Source organism: Bufo gargarizans, chromosome 4 (genome assembly GCF_014858855.1).
Source record: "Bufo gargarizans isolate SCDJY-AF-19 chromosome 4, ASM1485885v1, whole genome shotgun sequence".
Lineage (NCBI taxonomy): Eukaryota > Metazoa > Chordata > Amphibia > Anura > Bufonidae > Bufo > Bufo gargarizans.
The window spans coordinates 43655205-43679128 of NC_058083.1; the positions used below are offsets into that span (position 1 = coordinate 43655205).

Sequence of the window (23924 nt, forward strand, 5' to 3'; positions counted from 1 at the left end):
GTTGCCTGTCCTTAGCAGTGGTTTCCTAGCAGATATTCTACCATGAAGGCCTGATTCACACAGTCTCCTCTTAACAGTTGTTCTAGAGATGTGTCTGCTGCTAGAACTCTGTGTGGCATTGACCTGGTCTCTAATCTGAGCTGCTGTTAACCTGCGATTTCTGAGGCTGGTGACTCGGATGAACTTATCCTCCGCAGCAGTGGTGACTCTTGGTCTTCCTTTCCTGGGGCGGTCCGCATGTGAGCCAGTTTCTTTGTAGCGCTTGATGGTTTTTGTGACTGCACTTGGGGACACTTTCAAAGTTTTCCCAATTTTTCGGACTGACTGACCTTCATTTCTTAAAGTAATGATGGCCACTCGTTTTTCTTTACTTAGCTGCTTTTTTCTTGCCATAATACAAATTCTAACAGTCTATTCAGTAGGACTATCAGCTGTGTCTCCACCTGACTTCTCCACAACACAACTGATGGTCCCAACCCCATTTATAAGGCAAGAAATCCCACTTATTAAACCTGACAGGGCACACCTGTGAAGTGAAGACCATTTCAGGTGACTACCTCTTGAAGCTCATCAAGAGAATGCCAAGAGTGTGCAAAGCAGTAATCAAAGCAAAAGGTGGCTACTTTGAAGAACGTAGAATATGACATATTTTCAGTTGTTTCATACGTTTTTGTTATGTATATAATTTCACATGTGTTGATTCATAGTTTTGATGCCTTCAGTGTGAATCTACAATTTTCATAGTCATGAAAATAAAGAAAACTCTTTGAATGAGAAGGTGTGTCCAAACTTTTGGTCTGTACTGTATATATGGTGTATAAATGGCACATCAACTAAACAGGTATACACAAGGCCCACAGATGAGCCTTTAATAATAGCCAATGCTTCACTATATAGGGAAAATGCTGGAGTGTTTTAAGGGCTGTGGTTACAGAAATATGACTACTTTCTTAAAAAATACTGCCATTTACGTGATTTTTCAAAAGAGCTAAGCTGAGCTGGAAGAAAGATGCCATGTTTTTCTAAATCTATACAACCCCTTTAACAAATGGAGCACTTTGGAAGTCACTTTTCAGCAGTAATCTCATTATCATCACAGATTACAATGACAGGTATCACCTGTACATAGATAACAAAGGATCTACCATTCACAATAGGTGAGGGTCACAACTTATCTACTTTTATCTATTTTTCGCCCCATAAGACGCAAAATGTGGGGAAAATGCTAGTGCATCTCTTAGGGTGAATACTAATAAGCGCTTCCATTATGGAAACGCTCATTAGTACCGGAGGTCCGTGAAGTGGTGAATGCAGCGCTCCCCGGGCTCAGTACTCACCGCTTCCTGGTCCTCTTCCATCGGCTGTGCTGTGACTGCGCACATGAGGACTTCACCACTCTGAGACCTCAAGCTGTGCGTGTAGGGTCACAGCAGAGCGCGTGGCAGGAAGAGATGGCGCTGGATCCTAGGAGCGGAGGAGATGTGGATTTATTTTATTTTATTTGCTCTGAGCAAGGGGGTCTGTATTGAGGTCTGGGAGTCATTAACATTGGGGTTCTGATTTAAGGTCTTAATGGGGGGGTTTTAATCATTTTGGGGGCTCTGATCTGAGCTCTAATTGGGGGTCATTCACATTGGGGTCTGAGCTGATGTGTTACTGAGAGTCTTATTAACATTCGGGGTCTGATCATAGGTCTTGTTGGGGTCTTATTAACATTGAGGGTCTGATCATAGGTCTGATCTGAGGTCTAATGAAAAATATATTTTTTCTTATTCTCCTCTTCTAAAATCTAGGTGCGTCTTATGGGCCGGTGCGTCTTATAGGGCGAAAAATATGGTAAGTCCTTTGGTGCAGCTTTTTAAAACCCCAGACACTTGTATCGTGCATCAAAGTGAATTTTCCAATGTGGAAATCCACACCGCAAATTAGGTTTAACTATGGATGACCTATCTCTGGGGCAGGTCAATAAGGCTACTTCTTCATAGTATACCGGCACAGCACCACACAGCGTGTGATGGCTGTGACTGGTACTGCAGCTCAATCCCATCCACTCTAATGACACTGAGCAGCAGAAATGACCATGTGACTGACGAACGTGATGTCTACAGTTCTACGGCCCCTCCAAACAACTGATCGCTGGTGGTGCAGAGAGTTGTACCTCCCTCGATCTGATGAATGATCCTAAGTATTTAAAATTAACATTTAACCCCTTTCTAGAGCTGGGTGTAATTGTACACCTGAGGTGCACAACGAGATGTGCACGGGCATTCTGTATAGATTTGTGAGATGGGGGGGGGGGGGGGGAGGGAAACTGTATTATTGGCCCCAATCAGCTATGAGATGGGACACCTTCCATACAGCCTTCAGTGCTCACTGTCTGTGCATTGTGCGGTGTGCACTCGTCTGGTGGAATGAGATCCTTTTGCATAGGTATGTTGGCCGGCACAGGGCTCCGTACTCACAATGGGTTTCACATATCTCGGCTGCCAGCTGACAACATCCTGCCTGGTATTGGATTTGGAAACCTACAATTACACCGTCCTTCTCTTTTGAGTAGCGATGACTGGACCGTAAACAGTGGTTAATTCATTTTAGTATGGCCGCCGCGCTCTGTAATCTCATCACAATCAGGTGATTTCTTTACAGTACATTGCTTCCCTGGTTGTGTCATTCCTATCATCAGTGTTTGCTGCTTCTCGTTTTACGATATAATAAAACCAACAAGGCACAATACAGGTCATAGCTGCATTCATAAATCCACTACTCATCGCTGGAAACAGTCAACAAGCTGGTTGGCAGACTCACCGCTAGCAGCTTAGCTGAGCTCCAACAATGGAAGAGGACAATTCGTTTTTCCTACGTCAGATGGAGGAAAAACCATTTCCCAGAATACAAATTACATACCTCTCAACCGTCCCGGATCCGGCGGGACAGTCCCAGATTTCAGTAACTGTCCCGCGCTGTCCCGGTACGGGGGAGGTATGTCCCACTTTCTGGCAGCTCTCTTCCATAGGAAGCAGAGACAGTTTTATGAGAATGCAGAGAGCCGTCAGGGATATACAGGCAATTATTAGTCTAAATAACTATTTGTAAATAATTATTACAGGATGCAACTCAGGATCAGTACAGGATAAAATACAGTAGGCTCCTGCCTGACTGAGATCACCTTGTTGTGGTGGGTGGGCAATGATGTATTTTGATTGCCTGTATTATGATAATGCAGAGAGCCGGCAGGGATATACAGGCAATTATTAGTCTAAATTACTATTTGTAAATAATTATTACAGGATGCAACTCAGGATCAGTACAGGATAAAATACAGTAGGCTCCTGCCTGACTGAGATCACCTTGTTGTGGTGGGTGGGCAATGATGTATTTTGATTAAAATATATTGGTTAAGAATCTAAGATTTTATCATATCTGAATGAAGTTTTAGTTCATATATAATTCTTGTATCTATTGTTATGTGAGTGCTATTACTTTCAGTGATTTCTCTGCCCCTCTATGATGTCCATATTCTCTAATACTGCATACGGACAGGGGATGTCTTCATGTGTATGGCCACTTAAAGAACAAAAACACAATAGTCTAGAGCAGGGATCATCAACCTCCGGCGCTCCAGCTGTTCTGAAACTACAACTCCCAGAATCCTCCTTTCACTTCTTTGGGAGTTACAAGAACATGTGCATGCTGGGAGTTGTATTTTTAAAGCAGCTGGAGTGCCAAAGGTTGCTGACCCCTGGTCTAGAGCATTCCACCTTTGGACAGACATGGAGCTGGGTCACAGTATGAGGAGACATCTTTTAATAATCTATGCAGACGACTTACTCAATTTTGCTGATTACAAAGTTTTTAAAATTTACTGCTGACAAGATGAATCTGGTTCTGTGTCATTCGGGATGTCGGATTTAGCCATGTGTGTCCAGTAAAACCTACCTTTTGGTAATCTTCTTTGGATTTCAAGGCAGCGTCCATCTGTTCCTTGGTATACGTATAGATAGCAGAGCGATACATGGTTCCTACATCGTTACCCTGACGCATCCCTAGTGGAGAAGAGACAGAAGGAGAACAATGTCAGAACGGGTCACTTTATATCATCTGATGTAACGGTCTGGAAGTGTGGAAGCTACGACATAAAAGTTCTACAATATCATAAAACAATAAACTATCACAAAAAAATTACAGGCACCCTACAGACACCATCACTGTAATATACAGACACTACAGACACCATCACTGTAATATACAGACACTACAGACACCATCACTGTAATATACAGACACTACAGACACCATCACTGTAATATACAGACACTACAGACACTATCACAGGGATATACAGACAGTACATACACTATCACAGGGATATACAGACAGTACATACACTATCACAGGGATATACAGACAGTACATACACTATCACAGGAATATACAGACACTACAAACACTATCACAGGAATATACAGACAGTACATACACTATCACAGGAATATACAGACACTACATACACTATCACAGGAATATACAGACACTACATACACTATCACAGGGATATACAGACAGTACATACACTATCACAGGGATATACAGACACTACATACACTATCACAGGGATATACAGACAGTACATACACTATCACAGGAATATACAGACAGTACATACACTATCACAGGAATATACAGACACTACATACACTATCACAGGAATATACAGACAGTACATACACTATCACAGGGATATACAGACACTACATACACTATCACAGGAATATACAGACAGTACATACACTATCACAGGAATATACAGACAGTACATACACTATCACAGGGATATACAGACACTACATACACTATCACAGGGATATACAGACAGTACATACACTATCACAGGATTATACAGACACTACATACACTATCACAGGAATATACAGACAGTACATACACTATCACAGGAATATACAGACAGTACATACACTATCACAGGAATATACAGACACTACATACACTATCACAGGAATATACAGACAGTACATACACTATCACAGGAATATACAGACAGTACATACACTATCACAGGAATATACAGACAGTACATACACTATCACAGGGATATACAGACAGTACATACACTATCACAGGAATATACAGACATTACATACACTATCACAGGGATATACAGACACTACATACACTATCACAGGAATATACAGACAGTACATACACTATCACAGGAATATACAGACACTACATACACTATCACAGGGATATACAGACAGTACATACACTATCACAGGAATATACAGACAGTACATACACTATCACAGGAATATACAGACAGTACATACACTATCACAGGAATATACAGACACTACAAACACTATCACAGGAATATACAGACACTACAAACACTATCACGGGATTATACAGACAGTACATACACTATCACAGGGATATACAGACAGTACATACACTATCACAGGAATATACAGACACTACATACACTATCACAGGAATATACAGACATTACATACACTATCACAGGAATATACAGACAGCACATACACTATCACAGGAATATACAGACAGTACATACACTATCACAGGAATATACTGACAGTACATACACTATCACAGGAATATACAGACAGTACATACACTATTACAGGAATATACAGACACTACATACATTATCACAGGGATATACAGACAGTACATACACTATCACAGGAATATACAGACAGTACATACACTATCACAGGGATATACAGACACTACATACACTATCACAGGGATATACAGACAGTACATACACTATCACAGGAATATACAGACACTACATACACTATCATAGGGATATACAGACAGTACATACACTATCACAGGAATACACAGACACTACAAACACTATCACAGGAATATACAGACACTACATACACTATCACAGGAATATACAGACAGTACATACACTATCACAGGAATATACAGACATTACATACACTATCACAGGAATATACAGACAGCACATACACTATCACAGGAATATACAGACAGTACATACACTATCACAGGAATATACTGACAGTACATACACTATCACAGGAATATACAGACAGTACATACACTATTACAGGAATATACAGACACTACATACATTATCACAGGGATATACAGACAGTACATACACTATCACAGGAATATACAGACAGTACATACACTATCACAGGGATATACAGACACTACATACACTATCACAGGGATATACAGACAGTACATACACTATCACAGGAATATACAGACACTACATACACTATCATAGGGATATACAGACAGTACATACACTATCACAGGAATACACAGACACTACAAACACTATCACAGGAATATACAGACACTACATACACTATCACAGGAATATACAGACAGTACATACACTATCACAGGAATATACACTACATACACTATCACGGGATTATACAGACAGTACATACACTATCACAGGGATATACAGACACTACATACACTATCACAGGAATATACAGACACTACATACACTATCACGGGATTATACAGACAGTACATACACTATCACAGGGATATACAGACACTACATACACTATCACAGGGATATACAGACAGTACATACACTATCACAGGAATATACAGACACTACATACACTATCACAGGAATATACAGACATTACATACACTATCACAGGAATATACAGACAGCACATACACTATCACAGGAATATACAGACAGTACATACACTATCACAGGAATATACTGACAGTACATACACTATCACAGGAATATACAGACAGTACATACACTATTACAGGAATATACAGACACTACATACATTATCACAGGGATATACAGACAGTACATACACTATCACAGGAATATACAGACAGTACATACACTATCACAGGGATATACAGACACTACATACACTATCACAGGGATATACAGACAGTACATACACTATCACAGGAATATACAGACACTACATACACTATCATAGGGATATACAGACAGTACATACACTATCACAGGAATACACAGACACTACAAACACTATCACAGGAATATACAGACACTACATACACTATCACAGGAATATACAGACAGTACATACACTATCACAGGAATATACACTACATACACTATCACGGGATTATACAGACAGTACATACACTATCACAGGGATATACAGACACTACATACACTATCACAGGGATATACAGACAGTACATACACTATCACAGGAATATACAGACACTACATACACTATCACAGGAATATACAGACATTACATACACTATCACGGGATTATACAGACAGTACATACACTATCACAGGGATATACAGACACTACATACACTATCACAGGGATATACAGACAGTACATACACTATCACAGGAATATACAGACACTACATACACTATCACAGGAATATACAGACATTACATACACTATCACAGGAATATACAGACAGCACATACACTATCACAGGAATATACTGACAGTACATACACTATCACAGGAATATACAGACAGCACATACACTATCACAGGAATATACAGACAGTACATACACTATCACAGGAATATACTGACAGTACATACACTATCACAGGAATATACAGACAGCACATACACTATCACAGGACACTACATACACTATCACAGGAATATACTGACAGTACATACACTATCACAGGAATATACAGACAGCACATACACTATCACAGGAATATACAGACAGTACATACACTATCACAGGAATATACAGACAGTACATACACTATCACAGGGATATACAGACAGTACATACACTATTACAGGAATATACAGACACTACATACACTATCACAGGAATATACAGACAGTACATACACTATCACAGGAATATACAGACACTACATACACTATCACAGGAATATACAGACACTACATACACTATCACAGGGATATACAGACAGTACATACACTATCACAGGGATATACAGACAGTACATACACTATCACAGGGATATACAGACACTACATACACTATCACAGGGATATACAGACAGTACATACACTATCACAGGAATATACAGACACTACATACACTATCACTGTAATATACAGACAGTACATACACTATCACAGGATTATACAGACACTACATACACTATCACAGGAATATACAGACACTACATACACTATCACAGGGATATACAGACACTACATACACTATCACAGGGATATACAGACAGTACATACACTATCACAGGAATATACAGACACTACATACACTATCACAGGAATATACAGACACTACATACACTATCACAAGAATATACAGACAGTACATACACTATCATAGGGATATACAGACACTACATACACTATCACAGGAATACACAGACACTACAAACACTATCACAGGAATATACAGACACTACATACACTATCACAGGAATATACAGACAGTACATACACTATCACAGGAATATACAGACACTACAAACACTATCACAGGAATATACAGACACTACAAACACTATCACAGGAATATACAGACACTACATACACTATCACAGGAATATACAGACAGTACATACACTATCACAGGGATATACAGACACTACATATACTATCACAGGAATATACAGACACTACAAACACTATCACAGGAATATACAGACAGTACATACACTATCACAGGAATATACAGACAGTACAGACACCATCACAGGGATACACAGACAGTACATACACTATCACAGGGATATACAGACAGTACATACACTATCACAGGGATATACAGACACTACATACACTATCACAGGGATATACAGACAGTACATACACTATCACAGGAATACACAGACACTACAAACACTATCACAGGAATATACAGACAGTACATACACTATCACAGGAATATACAGACACTACATACACTATCACAGGGATATACAGACAGTACATACACTATCACAGGAATACACAGACACTACAAACACTATCACAGGAATATACAGACAGTACATACACTATCACAGGGATATACAGACAGTACATACACTATCACAGGAATACACAGACACTACATACACTATCACAGGGATATACAGACAGTACATACACTACCACAGGAATATACAGACAGTACATACACTATCACAGGAATATACAGACACTACATACACTATCACAGGAATATACAGACACTACCTACACTATCACTGTAATATACAGACAGTACATACACTATCACAGGAATATACAGACACTACATACACTATCACAGGAATATACTGACAGTACATACACTATCACAGGGATATACAGACACTACATACACTATCACAGGAATATACAGACAGTACATACACTATCACAGGAATATACAGACACTACATACACTATCACAGGAATATACTGACAGTACATACACTATCACAGGGATATACAGACACTACATACACTATCACAGGAATATACAGACACTACATACACTATCACAGGAATATACAGACACTACATACACTATCACAGGAATATACAGACACTACATACACTATCACTGTAATATACAGACAGTACATACACTATCACAAGAATATACAGACAGTACATACACTATCACAGGAATATACAGACACTACATACACTATCACAGGAATATACTGACAGTACATACACTATCACAGGGATATACAGACACTACATACACTATCACAGGAATATACAGACACTACATACACTATCACTGTAATATACAGACAGTACATACATTATCACAGGGATATACAGACACTACATACACTATCACAGGAATATACAGACACTACATACACTATCACAGGAATATACAGACACTACATACACTATCATAGGGATATACAGACACTACATACACTATCATAGGGATATACAGACACTACATACACTATCATAGGGATATACAGACACTACATACACTATCACAGGATTATACAGACAGTACATACACTATCACAGGAATATACAGACAGTACATACACTATCACAGGAATATACAGACACTACATACACTATCACAGGGATATACAGACAGCACATACACTATCACAGGAATACACAGACACTACATACACTATCACAGGAATATACAGACACTACATACACTATCACAGGAATATACAGACACTACATACACTATCACAGGAATATACAGACACTACATACACTATCACAGGAATATACAGACAGTACATACACTATCACAGGATTATACAGACAGTACATACACTATTACAGGGATATACAGACAGTACATACACTATCACAGGGATATACAGACAGTACATACACTATCACAGGGATATACAGACAGTACATACACTATCACAGGAATATACAGACACTACATACACTATCACAGGGATATACAGACAGTACATACACTATCACAGGAATATACAGACAGTACATACACTATCACAGGAATACACAGACAGTACATACACTACCACATGAATATACAGACAGTACATACACTATTACAGGAATATACAGACACTACATACACTATCACAGGAATATACAGACAGTACATACACTATCACAGGGATATACAGACAGTACATACACTATCACAGGAATATACAGACAGTACATACACTATCACAGGAATACACAGACAGTACATACACTATCACAGGAATATACAGACACTACATACACTATCACAGGAATATACAGACACTACATACACTATCACAGGAATATACAGACAGTACATACACTATCACAGGAATATACAGACAGTACATACACTATCACAGGGATACACAGACACTACATACACTATCACAGGAATACACAGACAGTACATACACTACCACAGGAATATACAGACAGTACATACACTATTACAGGAATATACAGACACTACATACACTATCACAGGAATATACAGACAGTACATACACTATCACAGGGATATACAGACAGTACATACACTATCACAGGGATATACAGACACTACATACACTATCACAGGAATATACAGACAGTACATACACTATCACAGGAATACACAGACAGTACATACACTATCACAGGAATATACAGACACTACATACACTATCACAGGAATATACAGACAGTACATACACTATCACAGGAATATACAGACACTACATACACTATCACAGGAATATACAGACAGTACATACACTATCACAGGAATATACAGACAGTACATACACTATCACAGGAATATACAGACAGTACATACACTATCACAGGAATATACAGACACTACATACACTATCACAGGGATATACAGACACTACATACACTATCACAGGGATATACAGACACTACATACACTATCACAGGATTATACAGACAGTACATACACTATCACAGGATTATACAGACAGTACATACACTATCACAGGAATATACAGACAGTACATACACTATCACAGGAATATACTGACACCCTTAATACATACTAAACGAATAAGCACTACATGGCGCTATATGGCGCCCCCTTTTGCTATCACAGGGATATACAGCCACACTACTTTGTGTACATTATATGACCATACACATCACAATATTCTCCTCTTTACATTTATTGCTCAGGTTCATGGTACGGAGTAGATCTCTGTTGGGGGCTCTGCCAACACATAAACCCGAATGATTATTCTCCATCAGAGTCACCCAGGTTCTGCTGGTCTGGCAGCCATGTACTACTGCACCTATCATTCAGTATACAGCAGGCTACACTTGGTAACGGTAATATTGCCTTTTCCTTGTATGTGTAGCTTTCTATAAAGCTTTGGCTTAGCTCCGACCTTAGAAAGATTAACGCGGTAGTAATCACTGGGACACCATGATTAACGAGGCCTCTCTGGTCATGGCGGAGGATTGCAGGAAATGTAACCCCTTATATCCCAGGAGGGGCTGAGCGCTCCGGCACTGCACATGGTGATGAATCTTTTACTGCAGAGTATAGGTTACTGTAATGTCTTTTTTCGTTGTTTTCCTCCTCAAGGATGTGTGCACATGGATAATAATTGTGTAAGGAAAAGACAATCAGAAGATTCATGATCGAAGCTGGGTCAATGGTCATCCTCTGCATACAGGACAAGAGGGAGGCACACCGCTGGATTACTGATCTCATATGTCCCATTAGGGCATTCGGGCACTATAAACATTTGGGACCCCCCTACAAGCCAGAACACAGAGCCGCTCAGCACAGAGCCATGTATGTACTGTATTACATTGTGAAATGAATGGCTGCCATGTAGTAGTGCCACCATCTACCATAACGTATGGCCACACATGGTCAGGGATGCTTCTGCCATGAGGCGAGATGAGCGGAGTTGTATGTTGGCAGTATTGGGAATGGGGGAGAGTATTATATATACTACATGGGACCGTTTAGGGGACTTTATTACTACTGTGGGCTCTATAGGGGTTGCCTTATAGAGAGGACATGTTACTGCTGGGGGCAAATAGGGGGGGCCTTATTTCTACTAGGGGCCCTATAGGGGCATTATTAATATTGGGGGTACTTTTAGGGCATTATTATAGGGCACAATATGAAGGGCAATAGGTTTGCTATTTGAGGTACTGTAGGGGGAACTCTATTTAGGGCAGTCTGGAGCACTATTACGGGGAGGACTATCAGCACTATTATTTCTGCAGTAGAGCATCTGGAGGCGTTTGGGAGCATAGCGGGCACAGTATTGGGGGTAGCAGTAGGATGACGATGTTGAGGCACCAGGAGGGGGCAAAGTGATGGAAATGTGAGGAATCTGTGAAGATGTCTGTGTGTCAAACTCTGCAGAGACAAGATGAGACTGAGAGGAGTTATCATGGCGGTCTGGTCCGAATGGAGAAGATGAGAAAAGAGAAAGTCTACTTCAGAGGAGACATCACTGGATGTAAGAGGTATGTGGCGCTGTATTACCCTGTATGTATGTTTTATAGCAGGCATGCTCAACCTGCGGCCCTCCAGCTGTTGCAAAACTACAACTCCCAGCATGCCCAAACAGCCTAGAGCTATCAGCCTTCAGCAGGGCATGGTGGGAGTTGTAGTTTTACAACAGCTGGAGGGCCGCAGGTTGAGCATCCCTGTTTTATAGCACCATATGTAATGTCCATCCAAATAGGTCTTTAACAGGCGGGTGCGGGTGGGGGGGGAGGGTTGGATTGAGAGTTTGGCACTGGGAGGGGGGGGGGGCGCCATTTCAGCTTTTGCCTCAGGCAGCAGAAAGGCTACAATCAGCACTGCAAACTGTTTCCTCTGGCAAAACCAGCTGTTTGACAGGGTTTTCAGAAATTAGTGGCGCCCCCTATCTGAAAGGGGTTGCTTCTGCTGAAGCATACTCTTCAATAAATATTGTGATATGGATACACACGATATCAGACTTAAGAGGGCATATGGCTGTACTTGAGGGCACGTGTGGCTATACTCTATATAGGGACACTGTCTGGAGTCTATATGGGTGGCATATGGCGGCACTTCATATGGGGGTATATGGCTGCACTGGGCACATGCAGATGTCTCTAGACTCAATGTGAGGGGCCTATGGCCATACTTGATGGCATACGTGGCTACACTCTTCATAGGGAAATATACAGGTGTCTATTTGGGTGGCATACCGCTGATCTCAGAGTTCATATTTGGATGCCCTCTGAAGGGGGTATATGGTCGCCCTTGGGGGGCACAACAAGATGCTGGATACATGGTTGTACTTGGAAGGCACATGTGGTTGAACTCTATATGAGCGGTATTTGGCTGTACATGGCTGCATTCTATATGGGGAAATATACTGGAGTGTATATGGGTGGCATATGGCGGCACTCTATAAAAGGGTATATGGCTGAACTGTGTCTGAGGGGTATACGGCTGTACTTTGAGGACATGTGACTGCAATGAATATGGTGAAACATTTAGGATTCTATAAGGGGGGCATATGGCGGCACTCTGTATGAGAGCAAATGGCTGCACTGGCCACAAGACTGCACATGTGAGAGGCATATGGCGGCACTCTGTATGAGAGCATATGGCTGCACTGGCCACATGACTGCACATGTGAGAGGCATATGGCTGTACTCTGTATGGGGAGATATAGTATGGAGTGTGGTATATATGTGGTGTTGTAGTACATGTGAGGGGCATATGGCCATACATAAAGAGATATTCTAGAGTTTAGGAAGGTATGTGGCTGCACTCGGAGGGGGCCACATACCACGAGGTACTCTATGTAAGGGCCACAAGTCTTTACTGGGAAGTCATATGTGGATGAATGCTACGGTACATGTGCAGCATATGGCTGAACATGGAGGGCACATGTGGCGGCACTATATATGGTTAAATATACTGGACTCTACATAGGTAGCATATGGCAGCACTATATGGGGGAATAAGGCACTGAATCCTGTAGCTTTGTGATTATGGGAGGTATTTTATATGGGGTGCTGTGGCTGTGACTTCATATGCCACGTGGGGCAGGACACAGAAATCTGCCCCAGCACGCCGCAGCCTCTGTTCACTCCAAATTTACTGACGGCGAGCCAAAGCGAGCAGATTACCCGCCGGCTTAATACATCTAACAGATGGCGGCAGGCTTGATTTTTAATTGCAGTAAATTAGAGTTTAAAGGGAAAAAAAATAAAAAATATTGTAATGAAATTCATGGAAACACAAATACCCATATATCAGAAGTATTTAGAGGGGGGGGGGGGGGGCACATGGAGTCAGCAACTAGTCAGTGCTACAAGAGAGAAATACCAGCATCCTCCTCCCCCAGCGGCGCTGGAACGGAGGGGGTTTGGAGCGGCAAGTGTGACGGTAGTAGAAAATATCCCTGTCAAGCATTCCCTTCTTCCCATGAAAGAAAGTCACCCAATATTCCACGAATAGGAATATCCCTGGAATCGCCGAGTAATCCACACATGAGTCAAAACTTAATGTTGGAAACACGAGACTAACTTTACTGGCGCACAGAACTCACAATTTATGCAGTATATAACTCCTCCTCTGGGCCCGGCTAGATAATTGAGTTTTAACAATACACACGGCTCAATTGTCTGCTGGCCAGAACATTTACAACTTTTAACACTTTCAGAAAAGTACTTTCCATCCCACATACAAACATAATTTCAGCCTCCCTGTTCGGTACACGAATACATTCATTCTTGACATTTGGAACCGAACAATATAGACCTTAAAATAGCAGGGAGAGAATTAAACTGAAGCATATAGGCAATTGCATCAAAGTCCTTCACAGCAAGTTTATTATTTTAAACAATTTTACAAAAAAAATCAAAAAACACCTTTATGAAGAGGATCTGTTCACCCTCCTGACATGACTGCTGTAGTAAATACCTTCATTATTCATGAAATAGCAGTTTGGGGGCATCTTTTCTTGGAACTTTGCATTGTGCTGTTGCTCTGTTATTCCTCCATGAAACTAAGAAATAAATCCAGGAGGAATAACAGAGGAACGGCACAACATAGACTTATGAGAGTAGATTCTCCAGAATTGGTATTACATGGGAAATGCAAGTAGTTACAAGAATAGACATGTCAGAAGAGTGGAGGGGTCCTCTTTAAACATGGAAAACTCAATTCTGCTTGTGTGGACGCACTGTGCCAGATTGTGTCATAGAAAACGCATCCGTCCCCATTGACTTACATTGTGTGTCATAACGGATCTGGCTCAGTTTCGTCAGACGGACACCAAAGCGGAACGGAGGCAAACTGATGCGTTCTGAGCGGATCCTTATCCATTCAGAACGCATTAGGGCAAAACTGATCCGTTTTGGACCGCTGGTGAGAACCCTGAACGGATCTCGCAAACGGAAAGCCAAAACGAGAGTGTGAAAGTAGCCTTAGACTTGCGTTGACATGTGTAATATGATTCTCCTGCAGAGATGGTCCATCCTGGGCTTTGAAGAGGGAGGTGGAGGCATTTTTCTAACTGAAAAGCAATCAGTGGGAGGAAACGGGGGCTGGTAAATAGTTGATAACAGGAGAAGTAGACATTTCTCCTTGATAAAACATATTACAAAGTTTCTTGTGGTCGCTTGTACTATTAATTTATGTAAAGTTGTGTGACTAGTTAGCGACCATTTAAGCCTTATCTACTCTCCAAGACTGTCAGTGAGTCTTATAAAATAATGGGGCCACCTCTTGGCCCCCCAGTACAGCAGGAAGATCCCTTAACACAGCCCTTCGCTTTTAGAGATCAGTGATAGCAAAAGAAATGTCAGTTAAGTGGGTGGTCAAGTCTCTTCTGGGAGAAAAGGAGTAGCAGGTACTGTCTGTAGTGGCACTATGACTATAATCATGAGGACACATTAGTCAATTTGTGGGGGTACTCTGGATGTAATCAAGGGGATGTTCCTTAGTTACTTCGTGCAGTGGCACATGGCTGTGATAATAACGACACACTAGTCTATTTATGGAGACACTCTGGATGTAGGATGTTCGTTGATTACACCTAGCGGTGGCACATGGCTGTAAGCACGAGGACGCACTAGTCCAGGTCTGGGTGCACTCTTGATGTAAACATGTACGCAGTGCGCACTCCTTCACTTTGCTGGCTGGACCCGCTCCACCTCTGGGACCCACACCTATCAGATAATGCCCCCGTTGCCTGATATTGGAATACCCCTTTAATTAGTCTCCATTTGGGAGAGGATCCTGCTCATTCTGTGCTGGGAAATATAGTTACACCAAGATGGAGAAGCAAGAAATTGGCGATGGCCGATCTATATACTTATATTACTTGGCACCAGGATGATTACTGTCTGCAACCAAAGACTTTCTCCCGCAAGAGACTCCAGGAGGCGGCTATCTCATCAGAGCACAATTATAAGATATATATAATTCCACACAAAATAGGCCGTATAGACAGGGACATAAAGCCCCGTCAGTGCAGCTATTTGGAACCATACGCGAGAGATTATCCCCTGGCACCAATGAAAGAGAACATGAAAAGCCCGGCTCTCTCCCAAAAGATGCCTCTTATTGTCTCCACAACGGCACAAAGTGAAAAATGCCTTTGGATCACGATAAAAGGAAGGTCTACAGCTCAGATACAGAACAAAACCGCCAACCTTCTCGTTATACTTAGTACATTTAGTTTGGGCTTGAACAGAAATACTGAGGAAATTCAGCAAGTCAGAATTTATACAAGCCGTGAGTACACCAGCCCAAAATAAACGGGAAACCATTATCTTGATGGAACACCGTGTGTCCGGAATCAAAAATGGCAGTTGGACTGGTTCCACAATGTCCTGCACACACAGAAGGCTGGTCAATGTTCCCTCCAGACGGCAATGGCTATGGTAGCTGATGGCGCACCCCACAATGACACTATGTGTGATGGGTGTAGGAGCTCTCCAGCCCTCCTACCTACTCAGATACAGCCATCGATGGCAAACAATAATGTGCAGTGATAAAAGCAGGTTCTGCCTTGGTACCAATGATGGCAGCATCAGAATTCGCCTGCGGCCATCATGAGTAGTGTGGAGACACAATGACCTACACCAGGTGTCATGGTGTAGGGTGCCATTAGCTACCATGGCCGTTCCCGTCTGGTATTCAAAGAGGGAACAATGACCAGTCTCCGATATATCCAGGACATCGAGGAACCAGTCCTACTGCCTTTTTTTTACTCAATTAAGATGAGGTGTTCCGACAAGATACCACCCACCATACACTGCCTGTGCTACACAACGTCAGGCTATCCAGCTCCATCACCATATCTCTCACCCATCGAAAATATTTAGAATTGGATGGGGCAATGGATCCCCCATACACTGCAGCCAACAACTGCCTTTATGAATTTCGGGTCCAAGCTGGATGATAACCAGGGTCTGTATTACCATTACCATGTCAGAGGGACATGGTATATACAGGAGATGCCCAGGTTATACCAGCATGGTCCATATCACTATATACAAGAAGATGTATAACTTATACCAGCTGTACCTATATAATTATATACAGGAGATGCCCGGGTTATACCAGCATGGTCCATATCACTATATACAAGAAGATGTATAACTTATACCAGCTGTACATATATAATTATATACAGGAGATGCCCAGGTTATACCAGCATGGTCTACATCACTATATACAAGAAGATGTATAACTTATACCAGCTGTACATATATAATTATATACAGGAGATGCCCAGGTTATACCAGCATGCTCTATATCACTATATACAAGAAGATGTATAACTTATACCAGCTGTACATATATAATTATATACAGGAGATACCCAGGTTATACCAGCATGCTCCATATCAGTATATACAAGAAGATGTATAACTTATACCAGCTGTACTTCTATAATTATATACAGGAGATGCCCAGGTTATACCAGCATGCTCCATATCACTATATACAGAAGATGTATAACTTATACCAGCTGTACATATATAATTATATACAGGAGATGCCCAGGTTATACCAGCATGCTCCATATCACTATATACAGAAGATGTATAACTTATACCAGCTGTACATATATAATTATATACAGGAGATACCCAGGTTATACCAGCATGGTCCATATCACTATATACAGGAAGATGTATAACTTATACCAGCTGTACATATATAATTATATACAGGAGATGCCCAGGTTATACCAGCATGCTCCATATCACTATATACAAGAAGATGTATAACTTATACCAGCTGTACATATATAATTATATACAGGAGATGCCCAGGTTATACCAGCATGCTCCATATCACTATATACAGAAGATGTATAACTTATACCAGCTGTACATATATAATTATATACAGGAGATGCCCAGGTTATACCAGCATGCTCCATATCACTATATACAGAAGATGTATAACTTATACCAGCTGTACATATATAATTATATACAGGAGATACCCAGGTTATACCAGCATGGTCCATATCACTATATACAAGAAGATGTATAACTTATACCAGCTGTACATATATAATTATATACAGGAGATGCCCAGGTTATACCAGCATGCTCCATATCACTATATACAAGAAGATGTATAACTTATACCAGATGTACATATATAATTATATACAGGAGACGCCCAGGTTATACCAGCATGCTCCATATCATAATATACAAGAAGATGTATAACTTATACCAGCTGTACATATATAATTATATACAGGAGACACCCAGGTTATACCAGCATGGTCCATATCACTATATACAAGAATATGTATAACTTATACCAGCTGTACATATATAATTATATACAGGAGATACCCAGGTTATACCAGCATGCTCCATATCACTATATACAAGAAGATGTATAACTTATACCAGCTGTACATATATAATTATATACAGGAGATGCCCAGGTTATACCAGCATGCTCCATATCACTATATACAAGAAGATGTATAACTTATACCAGCTGTACATATATAATTATATACAGGAGATGCCCAGGTTATACCAGCATGGTCCATATCACTATATACAAGAAGATGTATAACTTATACCAGCTGTACATATATAATTATATACAGGAGATGCCCAGGTTATACCAGCATGCTCCATATCACTATATACAGGAAGATGTATAACTTATACCAGCTGTACATATATAATTATATACAGGAGATACCCAGGTTATACCAGCATGCTCCATATCACTATATACAAGAAGATGTATAACTTATACCAGCTGTACATATATAATTATATACAGGAGATGCCCAGGTTTTACAGCAAGACACGGAGGCTCCTATTGCTATCTCCTTCTTTACTTTCCACCAATAGCAGCAAAGAAGAAATTTACATAATCATAACAATAAAGGATCCACCCCTCTCAGATCCTATAATAAGCAGTGTCCTCTTAGTAACTTCCTCTTTCTTTGCTGCTGCCACCAAGATAAGTACATGTTTTTTATGGCAGCTCATTTATGTTTAATCTAATTGTGCCTGTTCTATAGTTTTGGCTTATTTTAACGTGTTTGTGATTTTCTGCACGTTCCCTGTGCAGTTATTGTGTTGTGGCCTCTTGAGGGTTTCTTACCCTGGGGCCGTTTTTATTTCTGGGGGTATTTATCCTATTTATCTTATTTATAGTTTTGGATTGATCCTTTGGTCTCCCCCCCTTTTTTGTGCCGCTTGCGGTATCTCCGTTCTCCCTCTGTTCCCCTTCCAGTGGATTTTTTACCTGTTCGGGCGCATCGTTCCCGCGCTACCGTCTTCTCTATGGCCGCGAGATCTCGCGAGATCTCGGCGGCCATCTTGGTACCCCTTTTCGGCCGCCTCCCGCTTGTTCTCGCGGGATTTCGGCGGCCATTTTGGTTTTAGTTCAGTGCTTGCCGCCGGGTCTCGCGAGACTTCGGCGGCCATTTTCTTTCGTCGCATTCCTCCGGCTGTGCGGTCGCATCGTTCCGGAGCTCCGGTTTGACGGGTGACTAACCCTGCTTCCTTGCCCTGCTGTCGGCCCATTAGCTTGCCTACCCTCAGCTTCTTGCCCCTGCTCCCTCCTATACCCTGAGGCTAGTTAGCGGTCCCTTGTCACCCTATATATATTGCTACATCCCTACCATGCCGCTCTCAGACCCTACCCCTGAGGCTGCAGCTCCTTCATCCCCTGTGAGGGATGTTCAGATTATGGATGACACCCAGGCAGTAGCGCTGCAGCGCTCTGTCTCTGCCGCAATTTCTGCTGCGATGGACTCAATGTCCTCTGTGCTGTCGCAGTCGATAGCACAGGCACTGGCTGGCCACCCTGCTTCAGGGCCTGTGCTGCCTGCGGCTCCTTTGGCTCAGCAACCTCCAGTTATGAAACCTCCTGTGCCACAGGACCAATTGACTGGTGCGCCTCCGGCCACCCATGAACACGCGCATAGTTCGCGTAAAAGGGCCTATCCACGCCAGGCAGAACGGGCGCGGTCTTGGAAAAGCGCTAGAGCGCAATTGATTAGCGATTCTGACGCCGAACTTGGGTCAGATGAGGAGGCTTTTGCTGGAGCCAGTGCAGGTTCAGAGGAAGAGGCTCATTCGGGGCCCAGTAACGCCCCTTGCCCTACCCCTTCTACTTCCCAAGTGAAGGATGCCTCTTCTGTATCTGTTCCTGCATCTTCCCTTATTGACCCGTTGGGAGAACCCATGTTTGACCCTGACGTCCTCCACCATCCCAGATCGGCGGAATGGCTTCCTGCAGATCATGTGGGGAAATATCTGGAGTATTGGGTCCGCCGCCCCCTTAGTAAGGAGGCGCGCAATAAGATGAGGGCTGAATGCCCCAGGCCTATTGTGCCTAACAAGGTGTGTGACACACCCTGTGGTTGACCCCAAAGTCACCCAATTTCTGGCCAAGTCGGGCTGGAACCCCCGCAAGGGTCTGGACTCAGCTCTCCGTAGCTGCCAGGATAAGCTCCTGGATATCTTTGGTCCCCTGGCCAAGTTGTTTGAATTGGCGGAGAGCGCCAGATCGGATGGGTCCCAGATTGACCCGGAAGAGATGAGGGGCTGGGTTCAGCGTGCGATCTGCATCGCTGGGAATACCAACACATCTCTATCAATAGAGAGGCGCAAGTCCATCCTTTTTAAGGTGGATCCCAAATTGGCCAACCTGGCTCTTACTGAGTCCGGCGCAGACGCCCAGGGTCATCTGTTCGGCGACTCCTTTATTAAGGACCTGAGCCGCTTCGTAGGGGCTTTTACGGCCCTAGATAAGGCCCAGTCCTCCATTAGGAGAGTGTTTCAGGGACGGGTCTCCACCAGGGCCGGCAGTACTAGGGGCCGTCTGTCCGGCCGTTCCAATTTCCAAGCCCGTAATGTGGGCAGAGGCTCCTACCATCAACGTCCCGCATTTCAGGAACAGAAGTTCCCATCCCCCTTCTTCCCGGCCAGAGGTGGACAATGGCGTGGCAGGTCCTATCGAGGAAATCAATCTTCACGACGCCCTTACGGTAAGTCCTCCCCCCTCGGGGGGTTCTTTGGATCATTGCATAGGGGGCAGACTCCGTCGTTTTTCCCCCGCTTGGGCGGAGATAACGTCCGACCCTTGGGTGTTGTCCACGGTGGAAGGTTTCCACGTGGAACTGGTGGGATCTCCAGACCTTATTGCCCCACCACCCACCTCCCGTTTCGCCCACCCCGGCACCGCCCAGGTGGATCTGGAGCTCCTTTCCCTCTACCACAAGCGGGCCATCGAAAGGGCCCCGCGGGGTTCACGGGGGGTGCTCAGCACCATGTTCTTGGTCCAGAAGAAGGGGGGTCAGATGCGCCCGGTCATCAACCTGCGGGCTCTGAATGCGATTGTCCGATATCGCCACTTCAAGATGGAGGGCATCCATCTACTTCGGGATCTTCTCCTGCCGGGCGACTGGTTTGTGAAGCTGGACCTCAAGGACGCTTACTTGACGGTTCCGGTTGCCGCCCCTTCCAGGGACTTACTGCGTTTCCTGTGGAACGGGGAGATCTGGCGATTCACGTGTCTCCCGTTTGGCCTGTCCTCGGCCCCGTGGTGTTTTACGAAGTTGATGCGTCCGGTAGTGGCATGGCTTCGCAGTCGCGGGGTCCGCCTCATAATCTACCTGGACGACATGCTTCTCATGCATCAATCGGCCCCGACCTTGCTGGTCCATCTGCGCTGGACGACGGACCTGCTCTCCCGGCTTGGGTTCCTGATCAACCACGAGAAATCGTGTTTGACCCCGTCTCAGAGGATGGAGTTCTTGGGCTTTACGGTGGACTCCGTACTGACCTCCCTCTCTCTACCCACGTCGAAATTAGTCTCCATTCGCAAGGAACTCAGACGTGCCCTCGCCATACCGCAATTATCCCTCCGCCATTTGGCCAGGATCATCGGCCTCCTTGCCTCCTCGATCCAAGCGGTGTTTCCGGCCCCTCTTCATTACAGGGCTCTTCAACGGTTGAAGATCGCGCACCTCCGTGCTGGCGCTTCCTTCGCAGACACTCTGATCCTGGACCCAGAATCAAGGGAGGAGATCGTGTGGTGGATCGACAACCTGAGGGCGTGGAACGGCAGGGCGATTTTCGGTCTCCAGCCAGAACTCACGATCGAGTCAGACGCCAGTCTCCACGGCTGGGGGGCCCACTGCAATGGAATCTCCACAGGCGGTCGGTGGTCTGTGGACGAGACTCGGCTGCATATCAACGCGTTGGAGCTCCTGGCCGGTTCGTTTGCCATTCAGAGTTTCACCAGTGGTATGGCTCACGAGTGCATTCGGTTGCGGATGGACAATGTCTCTGCCGTGCGATACATCAACCGATTGGGAGGAACGCGCTCGGCGACTTTGGCCCGGTTGGCGAAGGACTTCTGGTCGTTTTGTCTCTCCCGGGAGGTCATGGTTCAGGCGGAATATCTCCCTGGCCTTCACAACGGCCGAGCCGATTGGGGCTCTCGCTACCTGAAGGACAGCAGCGATTGGATGCTGGCGCCAGAGACCTTCTCCGTGTTGTCCGGATACTGGGGTCCGTTTGGGATCGACCTGTTTGCCTCACGCCTCAATACCCAACTCCCGCGTTTTTTCAGCTGGCGTCCGGATCCGGCGGCGGAGGCAGTGGACGCGTTTCTCCAGTCCTGGTCCGGGTTCCTGATGTACGCATTTCCCCCGTTCGCGATGATCCCGAGGATGCTGTTGCAGGTGCGTCGTCAGCTGGCCGAGTTGGTGGTGGTGGTCCCCTTTTGGGGGACTCAGGCTTGGTTCCCATCTCTCCTGGGTCTCCTGATCGATGTTCCTCTTCTTCTTCCGTCTCGGGCGGATCTCCTCCAGGACCCTCAGGGTTTTCACCACCCTCTTCTGTCGGACGGGTCCCTGCGCCTGGTGGCATGCCGAATCTCAGGACGCCTGGAGAGGTCGTCGATATTTCTGAAGCAACTAGACGCCTTTTGGACAA

The 23924-nt window shown here is 43.5% G+C and overlaps 1 protein-coding gene across 1 annotated transcript in view; it reads right to left on the bottom strand.

The window, feature by feature from the left end:
• Positions 1-23924, bottom strand: part of MSRA (methionine sulfoxide reductase A) — a 272063-nt gene that overhangs the window by 74655 nt on the left and 173484 nt on the right. The window contains exon 6 of the mRNA XM_044289623.1: positions 3937-4043. Within this exon, the coding sequence (XP_044145558.1) occupies positions 3937-4043 (107 nt within the window). The remainder of the gene's footprint in view (positions 1-3936; positions 4044-23924) is intronic.